The 24,118-nt window shown below is 42.1% G+C and overlaps 1 protein-coding gene across 1 annotated transcript; it reads right to left on the bottom strand.

Moving 5' to 3' along the window:
• Positions 1-1,287: 1,287 nt before the first annotated feature.
• Positions 1,288-23,793, bottom strand: TMEM47 (transmembrane protein 47). The gene is made up of 2 exons (XM_045860560.1): positions 22,973-23,793; positions 1,288-2,602 (listed from the first exon to the last, which is right to left on the bottom strand). The coding sequence occupies exons 1-2, from the start codon at positions 23,196-23,198 to the stop codon at positions 2,583-2,585; spliced, it is 246 nt and encodes an 81-aa protein (XP_045716516.1). The 5' UTR covers positions 23,199-23,793; the 3' UTR covers positions 1,288-2,582.
• Positions 23,794-24,118: the final 325 nt, after the last annotated feature.

Here is a 24,118-nt window from a genome sequence, read left to right as displayed (position 1 = left end):
AATGTCACTTAAAACACAAGATAAAATCAATCAACCAACAACATCCACAAAAACAAACCAAAACAAAACAAAGTAAAACAAAAAAAAAACCTCTTGTTGGTTTCTAACTGGCCAGACCAGTTTTTCTGATCTTGCTGGCTTCAGCTGGCTGAGGGACCTTTGAAATGCTTATCACTCTTCCCAGCCAAATCTCAGTAAGTCTCTCACGTACCCAGGGTGCTCCCGAGCTCACTCGCTCTCCAGAGCTCACTGCCGGTTCTTCTTGGCTCCTGGGTCCCTGCTGGGTTCCCGCTCAATGATCTCAGGAGGCACCCGAGATGTTTTGGGATTCACTCTGCCCTCTCTGGGAATCATAAAGGGGCGTGCCCATCCACCAAATTTTTGAGTTTCGGGCTCTAGGAATGCACTAAGCGCCGCGTCCCTTCTGCGATCACTGCGCGAGAGTCAGGATTCCCAATGGGGCGCACTTCCACAGTTCAGCACCGCGGGCTCCAGAAACCTGAGAACGCCCTCGCCCTTTCCTCAATCGGGGCTGGGAAGTCTGGGTTTTCTACCAATCTGCACTCCCACCGGGCTAGGGGTGCGGGCACTCTTCCAGGCCGCCTTCAGTCATGCCAGCTGGAGGCCCTCACTTATCCCAAGGCTCTGGATGGGTGTTCACAGACCCTGGGTGATTTTCCCCCCAGTCCAACTGCCCTCTCTGTGCCTTCAAGCAACAAGTTCTCCCCTAGTGTTGCTCAACCCCCGTATTTGGGGGAGGGAGCAGCAACTCCCCTCTCCCAGGAGCCCTGAGGCAGACCCGGGAGCACTGGGCCTGGGGACTGCAACCCCCCTGGTCCCCGCGCTGATCCCTGGGTCCCTTTTGTCCTGAAGCAGTCTCCTTACCATCTGGTTTTTCAATGATTGCAATAATTTTTGATGTCCTGCTTTCAAAAATGACTCGGTAACCTAGGCCACTTGCTCTGTTTCTCCACCGATCCATGGGTTTCCCTCCTCTTCACAGAAGCTGAGAATCACGCTGCCTAGAGTAAAGCCTCCATCTTTTCTCCAACCGTAGTCTCTTAATTTTAAAACCCTCCTATCAATTTTACATTTCCTTTTAATTTAGTGAATATGATTATACCTTTCCCATCTCTCCCTGTTTTGCATCCTTTCAAGGCCAGGCAGGTTCACTCGGGATTCAGGCAGACAGAAGAAAATTCACAGAGCTGTGAGAATGCCTGAAATGTCTTTATTCAAGGGTGGGGAGATCCACTCACGCCACAAGATGCATATTGCTCCACGGGAAGCCCCTACTCTCTTATATACTAAATGCACACAAAACCAGCAGGGGGCCAAGATATAATATAACAAAGTGTGATTCTGCACACTCGGGCCTATTCTCAAAGCTATGCTAATACTGCTTATCAGGCCCAGTGAGGGAGGCTGACTGACTCCATTTCCCCTACAATCCACCACTTCAGGGTTATTCACCATACAATCTACACGAGGGTGCCTTCCGCAAGGGTCCCTTGGTGAGGAGGGCAGAGCCCTGTACCCAAATGCCACAACAGCAGTACGAACTGCAATAGCACACAACTAGAACACAAGCATTGCCACTCAAGACAGCAAGGATTCACTGCCATTCAGTGGTTAGCAATGCCCACCATTCCTGCAGAGGATCACCTGTCATGCATTCGATGTCATGGGTCTCAGAAGCTAATGCCCGTAGAGCTTGGCTAACATTGTGATGGACATCTGGAAGGTATACACAGCATTCAGCCCCTACCAGGGCACACACCTCACCTTGTGATGCAGTGAGCATGTCTAAGGCATGTGATTTTATAAGGCTACTTTCCTCGATTGATATACTTCCTCATGTATGAGGCTTAAGGAATCACATGTTGCATTCAACACAGGAGCAGTGTGCAAAGCCAAAGCAGTTATTTCAGTCTCCATGACTATAGAAATAGCTTGAGGAGAAAAAATAGCTAGTGGGTAATACCACCAGGGAGTACACTTTACCCGGTGTCACACCTTAAACGCTTCCCAATTGGTAGGCCAGATTGCAAGAGTTTTCTGAACTCAAGCAGGCAAATAGGACCATCCCAGGTACAACAACCAGTCCAATTTTCGGCCTGGTATGGCCACTCATGTGAGCCATACACCTAGAGGTTCCATTGGGAACTGCAGCCCACACATCATTCTGTGCCTCTCAGTAATGCTTTAGAGTCCAAGTCTGACACAGACCTGTTGGAGCCCAGGCTGCCTGGGCTTGTCCCTCGGGATTCTCAACGTAAAGGGGAGCTGGTCCAGCCAGCTCCACAGCTTCAGCTGTGAGCCACCCTGAGCCATCCCATACAGAGTGGCTACTTAATGGCTGGGCCAGTCATAACGCTGCTTCGCCCCAGCACAGATGTCAGTTCAGGTAACATTCCACAAGGGATGTTCACTGTTCCATTGGTTCTGAAGCCAAGTCCATTTTGAGACAGAAGCAGGAGAGATGTGCCATGGGAGGCCAGCTTATGTGCTCAGGAGGAGTTCAGTGCAGACCAAGCATGCTGATTGGTTAGCCACTGGGGCATAGGCATGAATCCAGTCCACTAAGGTGTTACCTTGCACTCTAAGGGCAAAAAGACAGAGCAGTTATAGGCACCAATAAAGGCAAGTCACAACTCTCAGGCAATATACAAGCCAGCTTCTGGTCAGCCAATAAGACAGTGACTGGCAGAGGGAGTCTTCCTGGGTGTGAATACCAGACCTTTCATGCCTCAACTGGGAGTTCAGCATCTACTTGCAATAACAGGGGAGAACTCATAATGGGCCATGGGGAAATCACAAAGGTGCCATGAAGAAGCATTTCATGGTCTTCTGGCCCTGGGCATGTCACCTATAAGACTGGGAGCCGTTTCCCCATCACTCAAGGCACTATTTGTAAGTTTCTCTCCACCCCTTGTCCTCAGGGGCAACAAGAGCCACTCAACACATGTGAGGGGCTTTTATTTCCTAAGGCCACATCCAAGTGTCTGTTTGCCCTCACTCCAGGCCCTCTGGAGGCTCTAAGTACATGAAAAATAGAGTTTAGTGACTATAGACAATTTAAAATATTAATAAAATCATCTAAAATCTACCTGTATTTTATTATCACAATACAGAGTGGAACAGTGAAAGTAGTAAGCCTTCCCATGAGGGCAGATACTCCCATTGCCTGGCCTTTGTACAACACTGGGTTCCCCTTGAGGCATAGTATTGCTTTTTTCCCAATACAACGTGAACATACTCTGTGGGAGTCTTATGGTAAATTGAAACCACTTTAAAGTTCAAACACAGGATCTATATTGACTTGTCAATTTTGGCTAAGCATCAGATATTTTGATAACTATTAATGGTTTACCTTTAAAAACAAACTGCTGAAAATGTTTCTTTGAAAATATCACTTTTCTTTGCAAAGTCCAAATCTGTGTTCATAAAGTTTTATTGGAACACAGTCACACCCATTTGTTTATGTATTGTCTATGGCTGCTTTTGCACTACAAAGAGAGACTTTAGTAATCATGACAGAGATTATGTGGCCTGTGAGTCTAAAGTAATTACTATCTGAACCTCTACAGAAAAATTTACTGGCCTCTTAATCTAGAGAAAATATATAGACATGTATTAAATTAGTGATGCCATTTTTAGTAGAAAGATAAACATGCTCATATATGGAATAAAGTCAACTATTTCAAAGTAAAATCAACTACTTAGAACTTACAAAACCATTTCAAATCTGCCTATTAATTTTAATATTCTAGGGGTCAAAAATTCCTATGGCAAACCATCAGGTCTTACAGTTACTGCTGATTGTAGTATCTCTCCATGTGGTGATCTGATATGCAGAGATTCCCCATGACTCCAAAAATGTGGAAGTTAAATGTGAGGTAAAGCAGACTAAATGTGATAAAGACAGACTTTCTTCCCCACTAAAATGCTAATTAATTAAATAGGATGCCCACAAAGGTGGGTTGGCCAGGAGACATGTTTTGTATGTCCTACATAATATTTTAAAAACATTTTTAATTGAATGCCTTTGTATGAGGCCTACACTTGCTACTTTATCACCATCCTAGTAATTTCTTAGTAAAGTCTTGATCCATTTTACACATTTAAATGATCTCCCTGACCCATATGTGTATTTGAGTTTGTAACCTTTAAACTAAAAGCAGAATGTTTGCCAATGTAACTACAGTCTACAAATTACTAAAACATTTTCATGAAAAGCATTCATTCTTGTAAATCAGGCTATTATTATCATTTTGTCTGTGAGCCACCAGAAATCCCTGTATTTTGCTACTATTGTCAGCATTAATGTTAGGATTGAGTTAGGGAAAACCAGTATCTGATTTGTTACAGAGGATGGGCATGAGTCTGCAATGAAAGTAGTTCTCACTGGCTTCTTCCCATCCCCTTCCCTTAATCAGAGTTCTTCATCCTCTAACAACCTTATATTAATTCACCCAAACAGTTCACATGTCAGGTACACTCTAGTTTGTATCTTCTTAAATTTAGATTTCCCAGGTTTCAGATTTATAGAATATGCTTCTCTGATATAATATTTTCCTTTGAAAGAATAAAAATAAACTTTTAAATATTTTACACAAGCATTTTTATACATAGCAACCAAACATCAATGTGCCTTCTGTAAGTAAGCTAAGGATGAGAATATTCATTTAAATGTTGCACTATATTGATGAATAGACAAAGAAGAGTGGTATAATATATAGACAACGGAATATTACACAACAATAAAAAGAACCAAATCTTGCCATTTGCAACAATGTGGATGTATCTAGAAGGTATTGTGCTAAGTGAAATAAGTCAGATAGAGAAAGACAGCTGCCATATGGTTTCACTTATGTGTAGAACCTAAAATAACAGAAGAAACAAAAAAGAACAGACTCACAGAATCAGAGACCAAAGGGATTGTTACCAGAAGAAACAATGGCAATATCTCCCCTCATCCCCCCACAACACACAAATTTGATGGAAAATACAAATACACAAAATCAAGATGTTCAACAAACTCCAAGCACAAAAAAATACTTAAAATGACACCATGGCACATTATAATCAATTTGATCAATAACAATGATAAAGAGAACAGCCAGAGCAATAATGACATATTAGGTGCAAACAAAAGTCAAGGTGAGATTAGACTTCTGATCTAAAACAAAGTAAGTGAAAAAAACAGTGGAGCCATCCAAAGTACTTCAAGAAAAAAACAAAAAACTATCATCCCAGACTTCCATACACAGAGAAAACATCTTTAAAAAAATCTTTTAGAAACCAAGGCAAAGCCCTCATAGGTGTGCCTGAGTTGGTTGGGCCTCTACCCACAAAATGAAAGGTCACTGGTTCAATTCCTGGCCAGGGCACATACTTGGTTGAGGGTTTGTTTGGTCCCATGTTGGAGTGCATATGAGAGGCAACTGATCGATGTTTCTCTTGCACATCAATGTTTCTCTTCCTCTCTTTCTCCCTCCCTTCCCCTTTCTCTAAAAATAAGTAAATAAAATCTTTTAAGAAAACTAAGGCAAAATGAAAAAAAATTTAGACATATAAGAGAACAAATTCATCACTGGTGAACATGTAGTATAATGCAAGACATTTTACTTCTCTCTAAAGGAAAATGATACCAGATGGAAATATTGATCCACACAAAGGAGTGAAGAATAATGGAATTGAAAATTACATGGGTAAATATATAAGATTTTTATAAGTAAAAATCTATGAAAGCATTTTAAGCAGAAGCAATTTAAAAAGTAGTATAGAGATTGTAGAATACATAAAAATATATTTACTACTACTTTCTATTTACTTCTATTTACTGCTTATTTGGCTATTTTCTCTCTCTTGTTAACATCCATCAGAATTCATGATGAATGTCTCATGGTGTATGTACAACTTTGATTCTACAACATCTGTAAATTTAATGCCTAATGCTAATACAAATTTCTAAATGAGCTTCTGCTTGGGTTCATCAATATCTTATGTATTTTATCAACTATGAAATCAATTTTCATATAGTCTCACATTTTTATAACATTGTGAATATTACTCTCATATCAATTATTTGTGAAAAAATAAAGCTATAACTAAAAGATGTACTGACTAAAAGATCTTGTTATGTCAGCTACAACATGGGATGAATCTCAAAATAATTGTGCAGAGTAAAAAAAATTAAGTTTCATTCAATAATGAAATTGTTATCTCCTTTATTAGGATTGCACCAAAAATTGTCACGATGGTGCACCAGGCAGGCCTCTAGAACTACTATGACAATGAGAAACAGAAGTTGCAAATGATGGAGATGCCCCTGGCCCACGAGCTCTTCAGCCTCATCATCATTAAGCCCCACCACGTGGAGCCTCTTGAATGTCTTCAAAAGATGCTGACCAAAGAGCAACTGAAGATCTGGATGGGCAAGACACAAAAGAGGGCTGTTGCCATCTCCTTGCCCAAGAGTGTGGTGGAGGTGACCCTCGACCTGCAGAAACACCTGTCTGGCCTGGGTCTGACTGAGGCCATTGACAAGAACAAGGCAGATCTGTCACTCATGTCAAGCAAAAGGGACCCATACCTGGCTAGTATGTGCCATGCCATTGCCTTCAAGTGGGGCACAGAGGGCAACCACTTTGACCAGGACATCTATGGGCGTGAGGAGCTGTGCAGCCCCAAGCTTTTCTCTGCTGACCACACCCCTTTATCTTCCTGGTTTGAGACTCCCAGACTGGCTTCCTACTGTTCATTGTGCACCTGGTCTAGCCCAAGAGTGACAAGATACAAGGCAAGTTGTAGGGCCCTGGGGTAGGCGTGGGATGGCAGGAGGCAATTGAAGGCTCCTGAGACTCATGGGTGCTATGGGAGTGGGGAGAGCTGAGGTACTGACCTTGGATATTCCATGGGGTGCGTGGGCAGGGGAAAAGCAGGCTTCCTGTGTGCCTGAGCAGATATTCCCAGCCAGAGTTCACTCTGCTTGGACATGGACTTCCAGATACCATGCTCAGTCCAGCCCCACATCCCATAGGACCCAGGCAGCAGTCATGCCCCACCCTCCAGTCCTCAATCAGTGTATATATTTATAGCCAAGTGCTTTCTCATCTGAGACAGACTCAAGCTGGGGGTTTAGCCAAACCCTCATGGAATGTGGACCCTCCTTTCCTAACACTACCACCACTTCCACCCCACCCCAACTCTATCCCAATCTCCTCCTAACTCCACTCAACTGTAAAGTGAGGTGCTGCTGCCCCTGGGGTAGGAACCGCCACAGTAGCCCTGGCCCCAGTTGGGGAGATCAGGAAATACTTAGGGGGGTGCTCCTGAGAAGACTCTGGTCAGGCATCATGGGGATGAACTTTTTCTTCCTTTAATAGATTTTCAAAGATGGGGAGGGACAGGAGAAAATGAGCCTTTTTGCTGTCAAACCAAAACCTTATTTGCACCATTATTTTTTTCAATAAAACTTTTCTACTGGAAAAAATATTACAGAAGAAATGTTAGTTCTGTTGTTTTAGCATAACTAGCAATTAAATATGTTTAAAATGTTTCACTTATTCAAATAAATTCTCTGTGAAAGTGTTTCCATATTATGTAACACAGGTGCAGAACAGCAGGGAGCTTCAAGTCCCAAAAACTTAGTGTGCAAAACAGATGTATGAGTAAAACTACCCAGCAACCTCAAATAACCTCACATACCTGTTCAAATGCAATTAATCTTTGTACTTCATGAATATCATTTTATTTATTTCATTTTTTATTAAGTATATTTTATTGATTATGCTATTAGAGTTGTCCCATTTTCCCCTTTTACCCCTCTGTCCAGTACCCACATTCCCTGAAGCATCCCCCCGCCTTACTTCATGTCCATGGGTCATACGTATGAGTTCTCCGGCTTCTCCATTTCCTATACTATTCTTAACCTCCCCGTGTCTATTTTGTATCTGCCAATTATGCTTCTTATTCCCTCTACCTTTTCTCCCATTTCCCCCCTCCCCATTGATAACCCTCCCTGTGATCTCCATTTCTGTGGCTCTGTTCCAGTTCTAGTTGTTTGCTTAGTTTTTTTTTTTAAGGTTCAGTTAGATGAAGTGTCCAAAGTCCTCAGAGAGATTTATTACTCTGAATTAATTTTACACTTTTGTATAAATGATATACTGATGGTGAAGTGGAGCAGTGAACAGAAAGCAGCTCTGCAGAGCATCAATGGCCGTGGTGGTGTTTTACAAATTGCATTGCTCTGCACAATTAAAGCTGGTCATTGTTCAATGCCAGGCCAGCTGATCTGAAATGAGTCTGTTTTCTAAGACCCGAGCAAACAAGTGATAATTAGTTTTGAGGAAGTAATGTATATCATCTTTGTTCCATAAACCTGTGAGGGCTCGGGGGGCTGGGAGGAATGCTTTGGATCTGGAAATCAAACTGGAAAAGAGGCTGTCATAGTGTATGTATGTCAGGCTCCACTTCACAGAATTTTAGCTACATGAACCAGTGACACATGGAGGCCCATGAGAACTGTACCTACGGAAGCCAACGCCCAAGTTAAGTGTGTACTTCTCCACTAGTGCTTTCTCTAACAGAAAAAAAGGGAAAAAAGAGCAGGAATGGATATGTATTTACTTTATTTTGAATGTATATAAACATAAATATATAACGTTATCCTTTGCCCTGCAGTCACAGAAAACTGGGCAGTCCTTGTGTCATAATGCGGGGGAGCAGAGTCTGCCACCACACAAGCACACTTTTGGGGATAGTGATTATTTTAAGCTGGTTATTTTTAAGAAACAAAAGACTGAGCAAGACATGCTGATGTTCCCCCTAAGTGCCTACAAGAAGTTAGAGGGAGGCCCTGCCCCACGAAGTGAGCTATCATCACAGACAGCTATAGTTTGACACAAACCAGTTGTGACAGACAGGGAGGAACCTAGCAAGGCCCTTTGTTGATCAAAGTCCTCTCTGTGTCCCATTGTCACAGTTGGCCCGGCAAGCATTTGTTTACCAAGCATTTGCTTTCCATCTTCTTGTGAACTGCCTTCTACACTTTGATGTCTCACCACTACTCTCCTTTTTCCTTCCCTCCAGGATGGCATGTGCACCTCAACCGCCTGCCCCGTTTGTCCCAGGGCCCCATATTCTTATGGAACCCCATAGTACATAGGTAATGAATTTGGTTATTTTCTCCGGTTAATCTGTCTCATAGCTATTTAATTCTTATGCCAGCCTGAAGAATCAAGAAGGAAAAAGGGGGAAATTTCGATTTGCAGCCTCTCTCACATGCCACAGTGACATCAAGCCCAAAATTAATATGCAACACAGGAACTAAATTCAAGTCCTCTTTGAAGGTATTTTGATGAGCTGGCTCCAGAGCTTCCAATGTCTCGAAGTGCTTTAGTATTCTGCAGAATTGTGCTGACTTATTTTACAGTCTGACACGACACAGTTCTGAAATTGCCTCCGCGTCATGAAAATTCCATGGGCCACATTGTAACTGCCGAATCAGAGAATTCCCATTCCCTTAGGGAATTCATGGTGAAAACTTACTTCTGACTTTCAGGAAAGGCAAAATCTTAATGATAATACGTTTTCCACACTTTTGAGCCAAGGTCGATGTACCACGCCAGTACCTCAAGTTTTCCTCAATCCACCTCATTTCAAAACCTTTAACTTGTCAAAAGCTGGCTAACATTTATCTCTGTAGGTATTGTTTATAAGATGAGATTAGTTCTACTGTATGTAAATCCCTAATCACACAACTCCCACTTCTTCTAGGAAATTAGGCATAATTAAAAAGCAATAAAGAAACAGATTTTTAACCTTAAAATTCAACTCCCAGTTGAGGTGGGGTAATATTTCCCTAAATGTACTCTAATGTCTTAATGCGTGATTCTCACTTTACTGTAATTCTCAGCACAAATTAAAATACTGATTTTTAAAAATGTTTGTAATTACATTCAAATTTGCCAGACACTTATATTTTCACTTCTGAATTCTGCAAAAGAAAACTGCATGAACCAAAATGACATCCATGATTGCAATCAATCGAACTCATTCGCTAGCTCTGGCTGGTGTGGCTCAGTGGATTGAGCGCTGGCCTGCAAACAGAAAGGTTACTAGTTCAATTCCCAGTCAGGGTACGTGCCTGGGTTGCAGCCAGGTCCCCAGTTAGGGGCATGGGAGAGATAACCAATCAATGTTTCTCTCACACAGACGGGTATTTCTTTCTCTATCCTTTCCCCTCTCTCTAAAAATACATTTTAAAAAAATTTAAAAGGCTCTGCCATCCCTATTTAAAGAACAAAACCAAACTCATTGACTATGCTACCCATCCTCCTGACACCACCTCACAGGTCACCCACAGGTTCTCCCTAATTCACCCACATGAGCCTGGTCACTTCACTCACTGCCCAGCAAGCACTGAGTTCTAAATACCTGTATTCATAGGGATGACCATTTTAGCAAAACATATGAATTTATTTTAGCTGTATTGGTGAGAACTCAGAAAGTGAATTCAGCATATTACTGATTCTATTTTGTCAGAAATTGGAAGTACTGGGAAGGCTTACCTTTGGTTAAGGAAAACAAGCTCAGTTACAGAATAATACTTCAAACCCACATTCCCCAAGATATCCATCTCTTCACCGAAAACTGTGTCTTTTTCCCAGCTGGCTTCTATTGTCAGAAATTATGGCATTCAATTACTTTCATCAAGTGTAATGTAAGAATTTATTTTGAGGTTAATACTGCATACTTCTGAGTTTGGAGAGTAAGGCCATGTCCTTGTATATGGAAAATGACCCAAAATGGTGCTGTTATTTTGTGCAGGATCAACACCAAAACATTTCCGGAGGTATCAAATGATATATTTAACTTCTTAGAGTTAGTCTGCATGTGGCAAATGAACTGGGTTACTGAAACCATTATTGAGGGAGTTGAAAGTGTTTTCTTGGCTCCGTTGCATTTTGACCTAAATCCGTCAGTATGGGATGAGATTTCCACTACTCTATGAGATGGAGACACAAACAAAAGCAGCAGAAAGAATTTAGAGTCTAATTTCAATCACGAAAATGACTACCTCTTTTTCAAACAACTAATATCAAAACTAACATTCTTCATGGGTAAACAAATATTTAAGGCAAACAGTGCTGTCTTTTATAAAATGAAGAACAGTATACACAGTTGTGCACTGTGTACCACAAAGTGCTGTGTGAGAGAAGCACCTATTGTACATACCCATTGTAATCAAATTGGAAACAATACAAAAATTTTTACAGATTTTACTTATTCGTTTCTAGAGAGAGGGGAAGGGAGGGAAAAGGAGAGGGAGAGAAATATGATCATTGCCTCTCTCAACACCTCCAACTGGGGACCTGCCCGCAACCCAGACATGTGCCCTGACTGAGAAATGAACTGGTGACCTTTCGGTTCTCAGGCCAGCACTCAACCCACTGAGCCACACCAGCCAGGGCTGGAAGCAGTACAACTTAGAGACCTACTCTTTAGGCTATTTATGGATTAAAAAAGTACAATACCAGCCTGACTTTAAGCACATAAATGACCCAAGGTAACCATCCACATTAGTGATGCAACAAACTCTAATGACCAAAGTGCAGATCAATTTTGCCAAAATTTTGGAAAATTCTGGTTGCCTGTAAGTATCAGACAGGTTACTAATTTTCAATCCACGACAGTTTCATTCAAGTCTTTTGAGTTGCTTTGTGTTGATATTAGAAGAATATGCATCCTTTTTTCATTAAGAAATAAAGGGACATTTTAGTTGCTTCACTGGATTCTATCTTAGAAATTTGGTGGAAATGCAATTTATCATCTAAATACCATAAAATATGGCATTTCTTTTTGACAAACATAAAACCATTGTATACAGTGCTTAGCAAACTGTTGGGAACCGCCCTGACTGGTATTAGAAGCTGAAACCCCGGCCTAGCTAAGGCTAAGGGAACGCCCTTGGAACTGTAAGCCAGCAAGGAGACAAAAGCTTATCTTCCTGGCAGGAATGCTGCTTCTGCTGCTTTATTCATGACTGAACCCCCAAAAAGCTTGGTCGGTTAGCCAAAGACGGGTAAGATTCCCCACGGGGGAACGACCCTAAGCCAGGCACGATCACTTTTGGGAGGCCCCCCAAAAAGAAGGACTTGGGGGGCTGCAGCAAAGGGGGGTGATGGACCCTCACTCCTCGGCTTTGACAAAGTCTGAGTTCTCAGCGTCCGGAAGAAAATCTCCTTATCTCTCGGTGGCCTTAGTTCCCGTGCTCCACCTAAGCCTGAAACAATGACAGGGTAGTACAGCCCGGTACTGGGAAGTGCGGATTTCCCGGGGGTGATCAGGCCTAAGAAAGAACATGTAAATTACTGTGAAACCTTCTTTGTTTGGAATGCTCTCAGTTGAATGAGAAGGGTCTTAGGAGGAAGCTAGTTTGTTCCTCAGCCTTACAGCTCTTTGACCCCCCAACTCAATAGACGGGCAGAGTTCTTTGTTTTCTATAGTTCCTTACTTCCCCTGGTGAGTGCTGTACTTTACCTGAATTATTATGCAGGATGAGCCTAATAAAAGCAGGTATGGACGGTGGATCGGCGCGCTCCCCACTAGGGGGGGTGGCCATTCTGTCCCTACTTCCCCACAGAAACTAGTTTGTCTCTGTGCATGTTGTTATTTCTCGCGTGTTTATTGTCGAGCCATCCACAGCGTTCCGTGGTCACTGCTGGCCGGTGACCCACGCGCAACAGCAAACAGTGTTGCTATTAAAGCATGTTTCAGTTTTTAGAAAAATGGAAAGACAACATCACTGCTACTAACTGCAGTTTCTTACCATGTACTGTGTTAAAAAGCTTTCATTAGCATTTGATGATAACCAATATATCTAATGCACATAGGTATTTCTCAATAGTAATCTCTAACTATAGTAATTCTATAAAGTTGTGATGAGTTTGTTACACTGAACATTGTTCCTTCTCCATTCTTTGGGTAAAACCTAAGAATGTTACAATTTGAAAAACTTGGCTACTTGAAAAAGCAGGAAGAAAACTCACACCAGGACTAACTGGGGTGACTTTCCTCTAAGCAACTAAAAAGTTTTTCATGGGTTTATGGGAGCTAATAATAATCAAAGAGAAGATCAGCCAGACAGTCACCCGTGATCAGTATTAAAACATCCCCTTAGTAAATAAATGTGGAGAGATACAACTGGCAATCTGGTGCCCGCCCACCAGTTGTGTTAGCAAGCTTCTTTAAATGAGATCCCTTCTTCTATCCCCCCGCAGAAGTCCAGCTTACATTTCCTCCTTTACAGAACTTGGCACATTTTGATTGTTTCATCAATTTGTTTCAAAGAAATTATTTCATTCATCACTTTACCCTCACCATCTAGGAGCCCAGTGCCTGGCATACTGACTGACTGTCCGATTTTGGACCAGTTTCATGCCTACTCCCTACTAGGAAACCAATGAGTATGTTTCAGTGAAGTTAACTCCTTGGGTACATGTGAGAAGACAGGTAAGAGGACAGAGGTCATTTCTACCTCTCTGTAAGTCACCTAATGGTGCTACGAATAGACTTCAGGTTACATTCACAATGCAGCATGGCAGCATTTTGATAAACATTTGGTTTAGGGACCATAAAACATGATAGCAATTAACATCCTCTTTGATGGAAATTTAAGTTCTTTTCTGGGTGTTCCTTTCTATGCATAGATAGGACCCAGAGGCCCCAACTTCTATTTTTTAACATCTTTTTGCCTAATAAACATATTTCAAAAAGACAGAATCAGTATTTGTGACATCATCTTAAAATATGACTCATTAAACGATCATTTTAAACCTCTTAACCTGGTAGAGACAAAAATAGTCTCCTGGGTACTTTCCCCTTGTTCTGTGGGAAACATGACTCCACATTTTTGTAGGATGCTTTGTTTTGTTTTCTTAATGGGAGTTTTTGGTGCCAAAGGCAAGATTGTAATAGAAGAAAAAATTGATCATTCACAAGTATCTCAAAATCTCACACAAATACAGGAACAATAGGGATAAGAAAAGTGTCCTTGTCTAATACTCAAGGGAGATGATCCGGTACTTTGTCAAGACTGGTCAAGATTTAAATGTCAGTGGTTTTGACATGTGAGGATGAAATTCTGCTTAGGGAAAAATCGGTCTCTTGATAAATACATTTTTACAAGATTTCATTTATTTATTTGTTTGTTTGCTTATTTATTTATAATTGTTTAAGTACAGTTGTCTCCATTTTCCCTGCACCACTCACCCACCCTGGACATCACCACCTCCCACCCTTGATCCTACCCCCGTTTGGTTTTGTCCATGTGTCCTTTACACATGTTCCTTGATGACCCTCCCCCCTTTTCCCCTGATTATCTCCTCCCACCTCCCCTCTAGTTACTGACAGTTTGTTCTTAATTTCAATGTCTCTGGTTATATTTTGCTTACTTGTTTGTTTTGTTGATTAGGTTCCACTTATAGATGAGATCATATGGTATTTGTCTTTCACTGCCTGGCTTATTTCACTTAGCATAATGCTCTCCAGCTCCATCAATGCTGTCACAAAAGGTAAGAGCTCCTTCTTTCTTTCTGCTGCGTAGTATTCCATTGTGTAAATGTACCATAATTTTTTGATCCATTCATTTACTGATGGGCACTTAAATGGCTTCCAGCACTTGGCTATTAAAGAAGAAACAAACAAATGGAAGCATGTACTGTGTTCACGGATTGAAAGAATTAACATCATCAAAACGTCCATACTCCCCAAAGCAATTTATAGATTCAATGCGATCCTTATCAAAATACCAATGGCATATTTCACAGACATAGAACAAACATTTCAAAAATTTATATGGAAACATAAACGACCCTGAATAGCTGCAGCGATTTTGAGAAAGAACAAAATAGGAGGGATCACAATAACTGATATCAAACTGTATTACAAGGCCACTGTAATCAAAACAGTCTGGTACTGGCATAAGAACAGGCACATAGGTCAATGGAACATAATAGAGAGCCCAAAAATAAACCCGTGTTTCTATGGTCAATTAAGACCCGACAAAGGGGGCAGAAACATAACATGGAGTAAAAATAGCCTCTTCAACAAATGGTATTGGGAGATCTGAGCAGCTACATGCAAAAAGAATGAAACTTGACCACCATCTTACACCATATACAAAAAATAAACTCAACATGGATAAAAGACTTAAATATTAGTTGAGACACCATAAAAGTCCTAGAGGAGAACATAGGGAGGAAAATCCCAGATATTCCACACAGCAATATTTTCACTGATATGTCCCCTAGAGCAAGTGACATAAAGGAAAGAATAAACAAATGGGACTTCATCAAAATAAAAAGCTTCTGTATGGCTAAAGAAAATAACAGCAAAATGAAAAGGGAACCAACCAAATGGGAAAATATATTTGTAAATGATACCTCGGACAAGGGTCTGATCTCCAAAATATATAAAGAACTCACAACACGACTCCATGCCAGGAAGACAACCCAATTAAAAAATGGACAAGGACTTAAACAGACACTTCTCTAAGGAGGAAACACAGGGGGCCCAGAGACATTTGAAAGGATGCTCAGCATCACTAGCCATTAGAGAGATGAAAATTAAAACCACAATGAGATACCACTTCACACCAGTCAGAATGTGTATCATAAACAAAGCAACAAACAAGCGTTGGAGAGCATGTGGAGAAAAGGGAACCCTAGTGCACTGTTGGTGGGATTGCAGACTGGTGCAGCCACTGTGGAAAGCAGTATGGAATTTCCTCAGAAGACTAAAAGTGGAACTGCCTTTTGGCCCAGAAATTCCACTGCCGGGATTATACCCTAAGAATCCTGAAGTACCAATTCAAAAGAACCTATGCACCCCAATGTTCATAGAAGCACAATTTATAATAGCCAAGTGCTGGAAGCAACCTAAGTGCCCATTAGTAAATGAGTAGATCAATAAATATCTTTTAAAAAATAAAGCCAGAATGCAACAATAAGTTGATCTAATAAAATTTATATTCATTTTATCCATGTAAGAAGCTTACATGGCTGGCTCCCACAAATTTTTGGAATTATTTTTCAAGTTATAATTAAGCAATTGCTTTAAAATACTCTTATCATAGAGAAAACTAAATATATAAACTTTTGTTGATTTTTAAAGACCAGCAATGGTAACAATGTAAATTTGATAATAAATATCTAAAACTTAACTAGCTTATCAACATTTGAGTCTATTCGAAGACTCACAATTCTACGTGAAATCAAATTTTGGATGATAATCTTAAAAAAGTGGACATCTATTTTATGTGTAGGCCTTAACCTCCTCATCTAAAATGCCATATATCAGCCCTGGTTCAGAGGATTGAGTGCCAGACTGCGAGCCAAAGGGCTGCCAGTTTGATTCCCAGTCAGGGCACATGGGATTGTGCCCTGGGTTGTGGGCCAGGTCCCCAGTTGGGGACATGTGAGAGGCAACCACACATTGATGGTTCTCTCCCTCTTTTCTCCTCTCTCTGAAAATAAATGAATAAAATCTTTGAAAAAAATAAATTTATAAAATAAAATTCCATGTATGACAGTATTCAATAATCCTTCAAACACTAAGAGATAGTTTCTGAAACATTACAGGAAATTTTTGAAAACCCGCCCTGCAAAAATACTGTGGCTAAATACAATTTACCAACATTGTGCCTTGCCTGTTTTCTTAATCCATGCAATAAATTAGGGCAGGCTTATTTTTAAAATCTTTTATTCCAAATGTGCTATGCTTCTGCAATTCAGCATATGGGCAGTTATCAGGTGAAGAATTATGTTTTTTTTTAAGAGAACAAAAAACTACTCTGTAACTCCAATTCTCTCTAGAGCTACAAGACTTGGCTCCTATCTAGAATTTTAATGTTTCAGTATTTGTGTACAAAGCATCTCACCAGGCTCACAAAACTTTAAAAAAATACTAAAATTTTATCAGGCAATATGAAGCAGCAGATTACAGTCCAGATTCTTATTCAGTTTGGTCCTTGATCATTTGAGTCTGTCAGTCAAGGATGAGAGAAGAAAGTTATTTGTGGACAGATTAGGTTTTTGAGTTTATTTGATTCCAAATCCAAAGTAACTGCTTATAAGTGAGCAATCATCAAAGCCATGTGTTGGTTGAGGGTAGTTTTTGCCCTAGCCAAACATTATTTATATAATCTATTCAAAGCCCTTAAAGAAAGAAGCTATGTAGTTAGTTGTCTTTGTTCTTTGGAGGCAACAGGGTAAGAAAGCAGACTTGCAGCGAGGTTCCAGTGTCAAAATATATGCTGTAAACGTGGCCCAAAAGCATCTCCTACCATGCATGCTCATCTACAATGTGGCAGTGTCACCAATCCATCAAGAGGTGGAGTCCAACTGTCTGTCCTCTGGAATCTGGGTTGGCTATACGGCTCCTCTGTGATTTTCCAGGCTAGTTCAGACACAGCCTGTTTCTCTTAGGACCCTGGCTCTGGACAAAACCACTCATCCTGTAAGAAATCCAACTACCCTGAGACCACCATGCTAGAAGGCCAGTCCCAGCTTATCCAGTCTCCCAGCCATTCCCACCAAGGTGCCAAACCCAGTCAAACCATTTGGAAGAGGATCCTGTACTTCCAGATGTTCCAGTTGCTAGACATTCAAGTCACCCTTGGCTATGGCCCCACAAGTCCTGGAGCAGAGACAAGCCCTTATGCCCTCTCTGAATTCCTGACCCACAGAAGACATGAGCACAATGAAATAATGGTTATTTTATGCTACTAACTTTTGCAGTGGTTTGTTTCCCAGCATTAATAACTGGAACTGTTGGATAAATGCTGTCTTTACCACTGATCAAGATCTTAGTAAACTTACAAAAACCCCTGATCTATTCAAAAGTATGTAGGGATAACAGTTGCTACTTTGCAACTTTATTGTGACATTGGGAATACTCAACATGCCTGGCCCATATAGTAGTGAATAACAGGTAGCTTTTATCTGTGGTCATGATCTGTCAATGCCAAGAGCACTGTTAAATGCTAAGTAACGCGTATCAAAAGTTGAATTTGAAACTAATAGTGTATTTCACTGTTCAATGCAAAGAAAGTGTGCCATTTAGGGGGGAAGGGTCCTCGATTATTGAAAAAAATCACTTTGGGTTTGTTTTCTGAATATATAATGAGGAAGAGATACAACCTTAATGAGCATGTACTTTTGTATATTTAATCTTCATAAGAAACCATTTGGAACTGATGTTTCTCTTTCTCTTTCTCCCTCCCTTCCCTCTCTAAAAGATAAATAAAATCTTAAAAAAAAAAAAGAAACCATTTGAAGAATTAAGTTGTGTGAGCTCACATGATTGGTATAAGTGGCCAGTTTCAGGGCATTTTGAATCCAAAGCCTGATGCATTTACAAGACTCCTCTACCCTCCTAGAGGACTATATGTTATAATTTAGCATAGTTCACAAAGAAGTTTACTGCGCTGTTTAGGTAATGTACTCCAGGGGTTTATTTTGAAGCACGATAATCCTTTTCACTTATATATCTAGTAGCACCAGATGTGTATCTACGGTCTTGCTAAGTGGCCTTACTGTTAAACAGAAACTTGAAAGAAATTCCTAAAATGTATTCCTGACAGCAGGCAAAATCTGTTGCTTAAGACATGTTTTTGTGTGTTTTGAAATGTTTTACGAAAGGCCGGGCTTCTCACACACCCTTCAAATCCCTTAGCTGACAAAGATTGATCTAAATGGCGCCCTGGAGATTACAATCATTCTATAAATGGGAGCTAAAGAGGAATCATATCTGCCCACAAATTAAAATGTCCTTTGTAGAAGTCAATTTAGGGAACTTGACAATCTTAGAAGCTGTGAAAAGAAAATCATCATGAAGATCTTGAACTAAGTTATACTTGGTTTTCTCTGGTTTATTACTTGAGATCAAGTTTTGGTGCTAAGTGCTACTTTGTATAATTTTCCCACCCATCTAAGCTGTGTAGGTTAAAAAAAACACACACACACAGCATATGTTCTACTTGTGTTCTTTCACAGGAAGTCAGAAGAGGGTATAAGTGTTGTGACTTCCAGGCTTGCTGAGCTATTTGTAAACTTGCATCAGTATCAACTCATTTTAAGCAACAAGCTGAACCGTCCCTGGAGCAAATTGTGCTGTGAGCTTTCCCAATTAAATGCCATTTCTCAATTAAGGTATGGGTTTAAAATATGCACAGATGAACTCAGAAGTACTGTATCTCAGATTTCCTAAGATTTTCAGGTGTTTAGGCAGTTAGGTTTATTTTAAACTACCACCCAAGACAGGTTTTCTTATAATGCCTCTTAAAGTGGATTTTTATACTACCACTTAAAAAAGGAGCTACATATAAATCACTCTTAAAATAACCTCTTGTCAACTGAAAATAATAATATTCACCTGTTATTAGCATACGGCACACTGCCATTTCAAAACTGCCAGTGACTCATGTTACAAATGCAGCTATTTTTAGGACAGTGCAGGGATGATGTTAACAATATTCCTTTGAAAAGGCACTAACTACTTGATCAAGTATTTTGTGGATGGAAAACTGGATAAAACACACTTGTTACATCCCAACCCAAAATTACTCAGTAAAATTTGTTTCATTTGGCCATCTGCATGCCCTTGCTTTCTGCTTAGTCAATAAGTCACACAAACATTAAAAAAGCAATCTGTTTTATATGAAATAGCTCCATATTTATAAATCTTAAAAAATAAATGTAAAATCACCCTAGAGGTTATACAGCACATTTGATGTCAAGTTCAGGGCAGCAGACTGTACACACTTGAATAATCCCATTTGCACAAAGGGTTCTCCTGTAATTGCTATGGCTGTGAAACCCTAACAAACATATTCTTTTAAAAAGTTATCACAACTAAATGTCACTAAGCAGAAGTCTAAAACATTACTATCATTTAAAAAATAAGACTGAACATGAATTAAAAGGATTTATTAAAAGCCAGAGTCAGTAGTGGGGAAAACTATCCTTAGAAAATCTATGGCCAGCAGCCATACAAGTAGGATGGCTTCTAAACTTCCTAACAAGCATATTCTTAGTTTTTGTTTGTTTGTTTGTTTCCACTGCAAATGGCAGTCAGTCAGTCATTTTCTCATTTGTCTCATTTGGAAAACTAAAATTTTAAGATAAATGCCTGGACTGCCCGCCCCTGCATATACTGAATTGGGACATGGGAGAAAGCATTAAGGCTGACTGACACCCGGATTACTGGTTCCTACTAGAAGTGCTGATGCAACCTTCAGTGCACCAGGACACAAAAGCCATGGTTCTGCTTTGGTTTAGAAGCATAAAGCAGGTTATAAGCAGCGCACGATGCATGTGTGCTACCAACATTAAAATGCAGCTTTAAAAATAATGGCTATGGGGAAAGTTTCTGTAGGAACTGGGCCTAAGTAGGACAGATTGTCATTCGCGTCAGTAGAAACATTCCTGAAATTTCCTTTCTGTAAATACAAGCTGGCCTCTTCTGGGCAGTTTAATTCTAATTAAGACAAAGGTTTTTAATTAAGCCCTGAAAATCCTGGTGAATGGCCTTCTGCAAAACTGTCCTTGCTGGTTCCTCCAGAGATAATTTGTTTTGAGAAACAATGAAGTGGGTCTCTTAAAATCTGCAAGAATACATTTCTTTCCCTGCTTTCTGCTACTACACACAGCAAACAGACTGAGAAAAGCTGCTGGCCCTTTGGAACAGGCTAGAAAAGCACCACTTGTTTTCAATTCAAGCTGACCCCTTCATTTCAAAACACTGGTGGACAGAAACCTCAAGTCCACAGAGCATTTGAAGAAAACTGATTTTGAAAGTGGGGAGCGTTAGAAATTTCCCATAGCATTCCCCTCCCAACCCCCCCACATACCACCCTGGGGAGGCAAAAGTGAACTGCTGCTACATTAAGAAAGCCAACAACTTGTCCCAGATACCCTAAAAAATACCATGTCTACTCCCCACCCCACCCCCATGTGTTTATGAAGTATACTTTTTCTAGCATATAAACTATTTTGGAAGCAAAAGGAAACTAAAGCTGATTTTCAAGAACCCAAATAGAAGTCAATGCAGGGGTACGAGTTTCAGCAAGAGGGCAGAATAACAGGTTGAGGGAAACATCAGCAACTGTGCTTGCTTCAGATTTGTACCTTGCCCAGTCCCATTACCAACACTTTTGCATTAAGCTCCGTGTCTCCCTACTTCCTGGCCTAGAGAAGATGGGGGGTGGGGGGGGAGCCGAGATAATTGGGTATGGAGGCAATTAAGGAGAGATTAGCAAGCGCTGCATACTGCTCAACAAACCCAAGCTGGCTTATTCCCATACCCCACATTCTTAAGCAAGAGAACAGGATCCAGGCCTGAAAAGAAACTGGGAGTTGAAGCTGGTTTCTCTAACCTAGCTGGAAAGTCTTTATGCAATCAGGGGCTATTATTTCAGGAGGCAGTGGGAAAGGGGCAAAAGACTCACGTTGCTAAGGAGACATGCTGAAGCTGGCATTCCTACATAAATTTCCATTTCTATTGGACGGGGGAAAGAAAAGATATTTTCCCCAAAGTTTATTTGGATCCCCTGGTTACTGAAGAAAGGCATTTTACCGAATTTATTTCATCTTTAGTTGTAAACAAGCAACCCTTAAAGAATTAAAAGACCTAAATGTTGACCTCCTGCTGCCAACCAGTCCCCTCCACAGTGAATTAAGCAACAAAGCCGAAACCCTTCAATGGGAATTTTGAGGAAATATCAAAGAAAAAGCCTTTTTAAACAGAAATATCAAATTTATGGAAGAAATTTCAGCAAATGAACTAATCTCTCTTATACCAAGAAACCAAAGACAAAAGTCAATCGGATTCTTGTCAATTTTGTGCTATTTCAACTTTCCTGGTACTGGAAACGTTTCTGGTAAAGCTTTATAAATAGTCCCAAGGCCATGAAACTGCACGAAGGAATTTAACGAGTTTCTCAGGGGTGTGTGTAAGTGTGTAAAATCACGGGCAGCCCCTCTCCCTTTATTCCCCTTTCTCTGTACTGACAGCAGCTAAAGAATCAATATTAGCAAGGGAAAGGGTTTGCAGGAAATCAAAAGTTGGCACTTCTGGGGCGCAGGGGAAGACAAATGGAGTTCAAGGAGAGTAAGTCAGTCTGGTGGCCTCAGCGACTACCTTCTTTCCCACCCCCACCCTACCCATTTGCAGCTTTCAGTGCTGGTTGAAAAAGGTACGAGGTTCCGGGCTTCTGTTAGTTCGTGAAGAGAAAGAAAGGTCTGAAGGACAGAGAAGGAAGGTACTTGTGCTGGGAGAGAAAGGCAACTCACAAGCAACGATGGTGTCACCAATAAAGGGGAAAAGAAATTAAGTCTGTCCCTCTCTCAACTCTCCATAGCTCTCAAAAATGTTAGAAAATAAAGCCCGAGCCTAAACTCATTGCGGGGGAAGGCAGGTAAAGTGGAGCAGAAGAGGCAGGAACGCGGGCACTAAGAGGTAAACTCGGGCGGATTCCCGCGGAGAGATGAGGGAGAAGGCACGGAAGACCGAGAGCCCCTGGCATCCTGGTGGAGTTGGGGCGTTTTTGCTTTCTCCTTTAAAGGAGATGGGGAAGCCATTGCATTTTTAACACAGCCACATGGTTCTCACCTTAAATGATAACAATTACCCAAAAGAGTATCCGTGTTACTCTAGGGCCCGAGGAAAGGCCACGGGAGGAGGGAAAGGGAACGTTTGATTGGGGAGTAGAACCGGGGAGAGGGGAGAGGTGGGCATCGGGGAGGTGGCTGGAGCCCAAGGATCCCGGAAAGGCCAGGACAGAGCGGAGCAGACAAGGGTAGGGGACACAGAAGGTTCGGGGAAGAGGTAGTCGCGGTCCTGGTAGTGGGGCGCGGGGCAGTCCCAGGCGGGAGGCAGGGGTCGCGGTGTGCCGGGCCCTCACCGCTGCTGAGCGTGGACTCGCAGTGCCAGATGTCCCAGCTGGCGGGTTTCCGGCAGGACTCCCACAGGGACAGGTAGTACTGGTGGTCGGCCGTGACCCAAGCCGGGCTCAGCACGGCACCCAGGTCCAGACACAGCGCCAGGAAGATGCACACCAGCCCGACCAGCTTCAGCGGGGTCAGCACCGACGCGCGCACCTCCTCCAGGCCGCTGCCCGCCCAAGCCATGCCCGGGGCGCCGCAGTCCGCCGGCCCGCAGGAGGCGAGGACGCCAGACGAGTCCGGAGAGCTGGGAGCCCTACCCCTCTCGCAAGCAAGCAACCGTGCAGCCACACGCAGGGATCGCTCCCTTGGGGTTCCGCGCCTCTGGCCGAAGCAGCGAAACTGGTCTGCAGAGGTGGCCGGCTGGGGCGAGGTCGTCGGTAGCCGCAGGGACGCCTATCCCTCCACTGACCTTCTTCACTGCTCCACGCGATCAGCCCGCCCGGGCGACTTGCTCCGCCCCGACCCCTCCCCTGGCAACCGGTGGCAGTGCAGAGGGAGGCAGGGCGGCGGTCCGCGCCCGGCTTCGAGGGGCTTTGTCTCCGGACTCCCTGGGAAAGATTCCTGTGACTGCCCAGCCCCTGTCCGAAGCCTTCCGCTCCGGTCGGTACTCTCTGACGCTCGTCCTTAGCGTGCGCAGAGCGAATCCTCTTCCCTGGTGCTCCTAGAGACAAACCCGGTATGAGTCCCCATCCACCAACCAGCCCCTCGGGGCAATTCCTCAAAATTGTTCAGTCCCCAACCCTTCCCCTGGCGGCATCGGCTCCGGGGTCGCCTCACTTCTTGTCCCCACCCCCAGCCATCACGTGGGTTTCGTTTTCTTAGCAAGCTGCAGTGGGACCTTATCTAGAAGGCGTCAGCTGTGGATTCCTAGGTTTCCAGGGCTGCAGCCATTGGAGTAAGAAGTGATGTAACACCATCCGCTCCGCACTACCGCCCCGTTAGCTTCTTACGCTGGCGGATTTGGAGAAAGGAGAAGAAACGTGACAATAGGTATTTTGTCCTCTCTTTTCAAACCCAGGATGGACCCAGTCTCGGACCCAAGAATCCCTCAGTTTTCCCTATTTCCTAACTTTCCCTCTGAAACTGCTTCTATTCTCTGGATT

The sequence above is a fragment of the Phyllostomus hastatus genome, unplaced genomic scaffold, assembly GCF_019186645.2.
Source record: "Phyllostomus hastatus isolate PE091 unplaced genomic scaffold, TTU_PhHast_1.1 phas_scaffold_200, whole genome shotgun sequence".
Taxonomy (NCBI): domain Eukaryota; kingdom Metazoa; phylum Chordata; class Mammalia; order Chiroptera; family Phyllostomidae; genus Phyllostomus; species Phyllostomus hastatus.
Note: the sequence above shows the minus strand (reverse complement) of the source record. Positions and strands in the feature narration are given on the sequence as shown.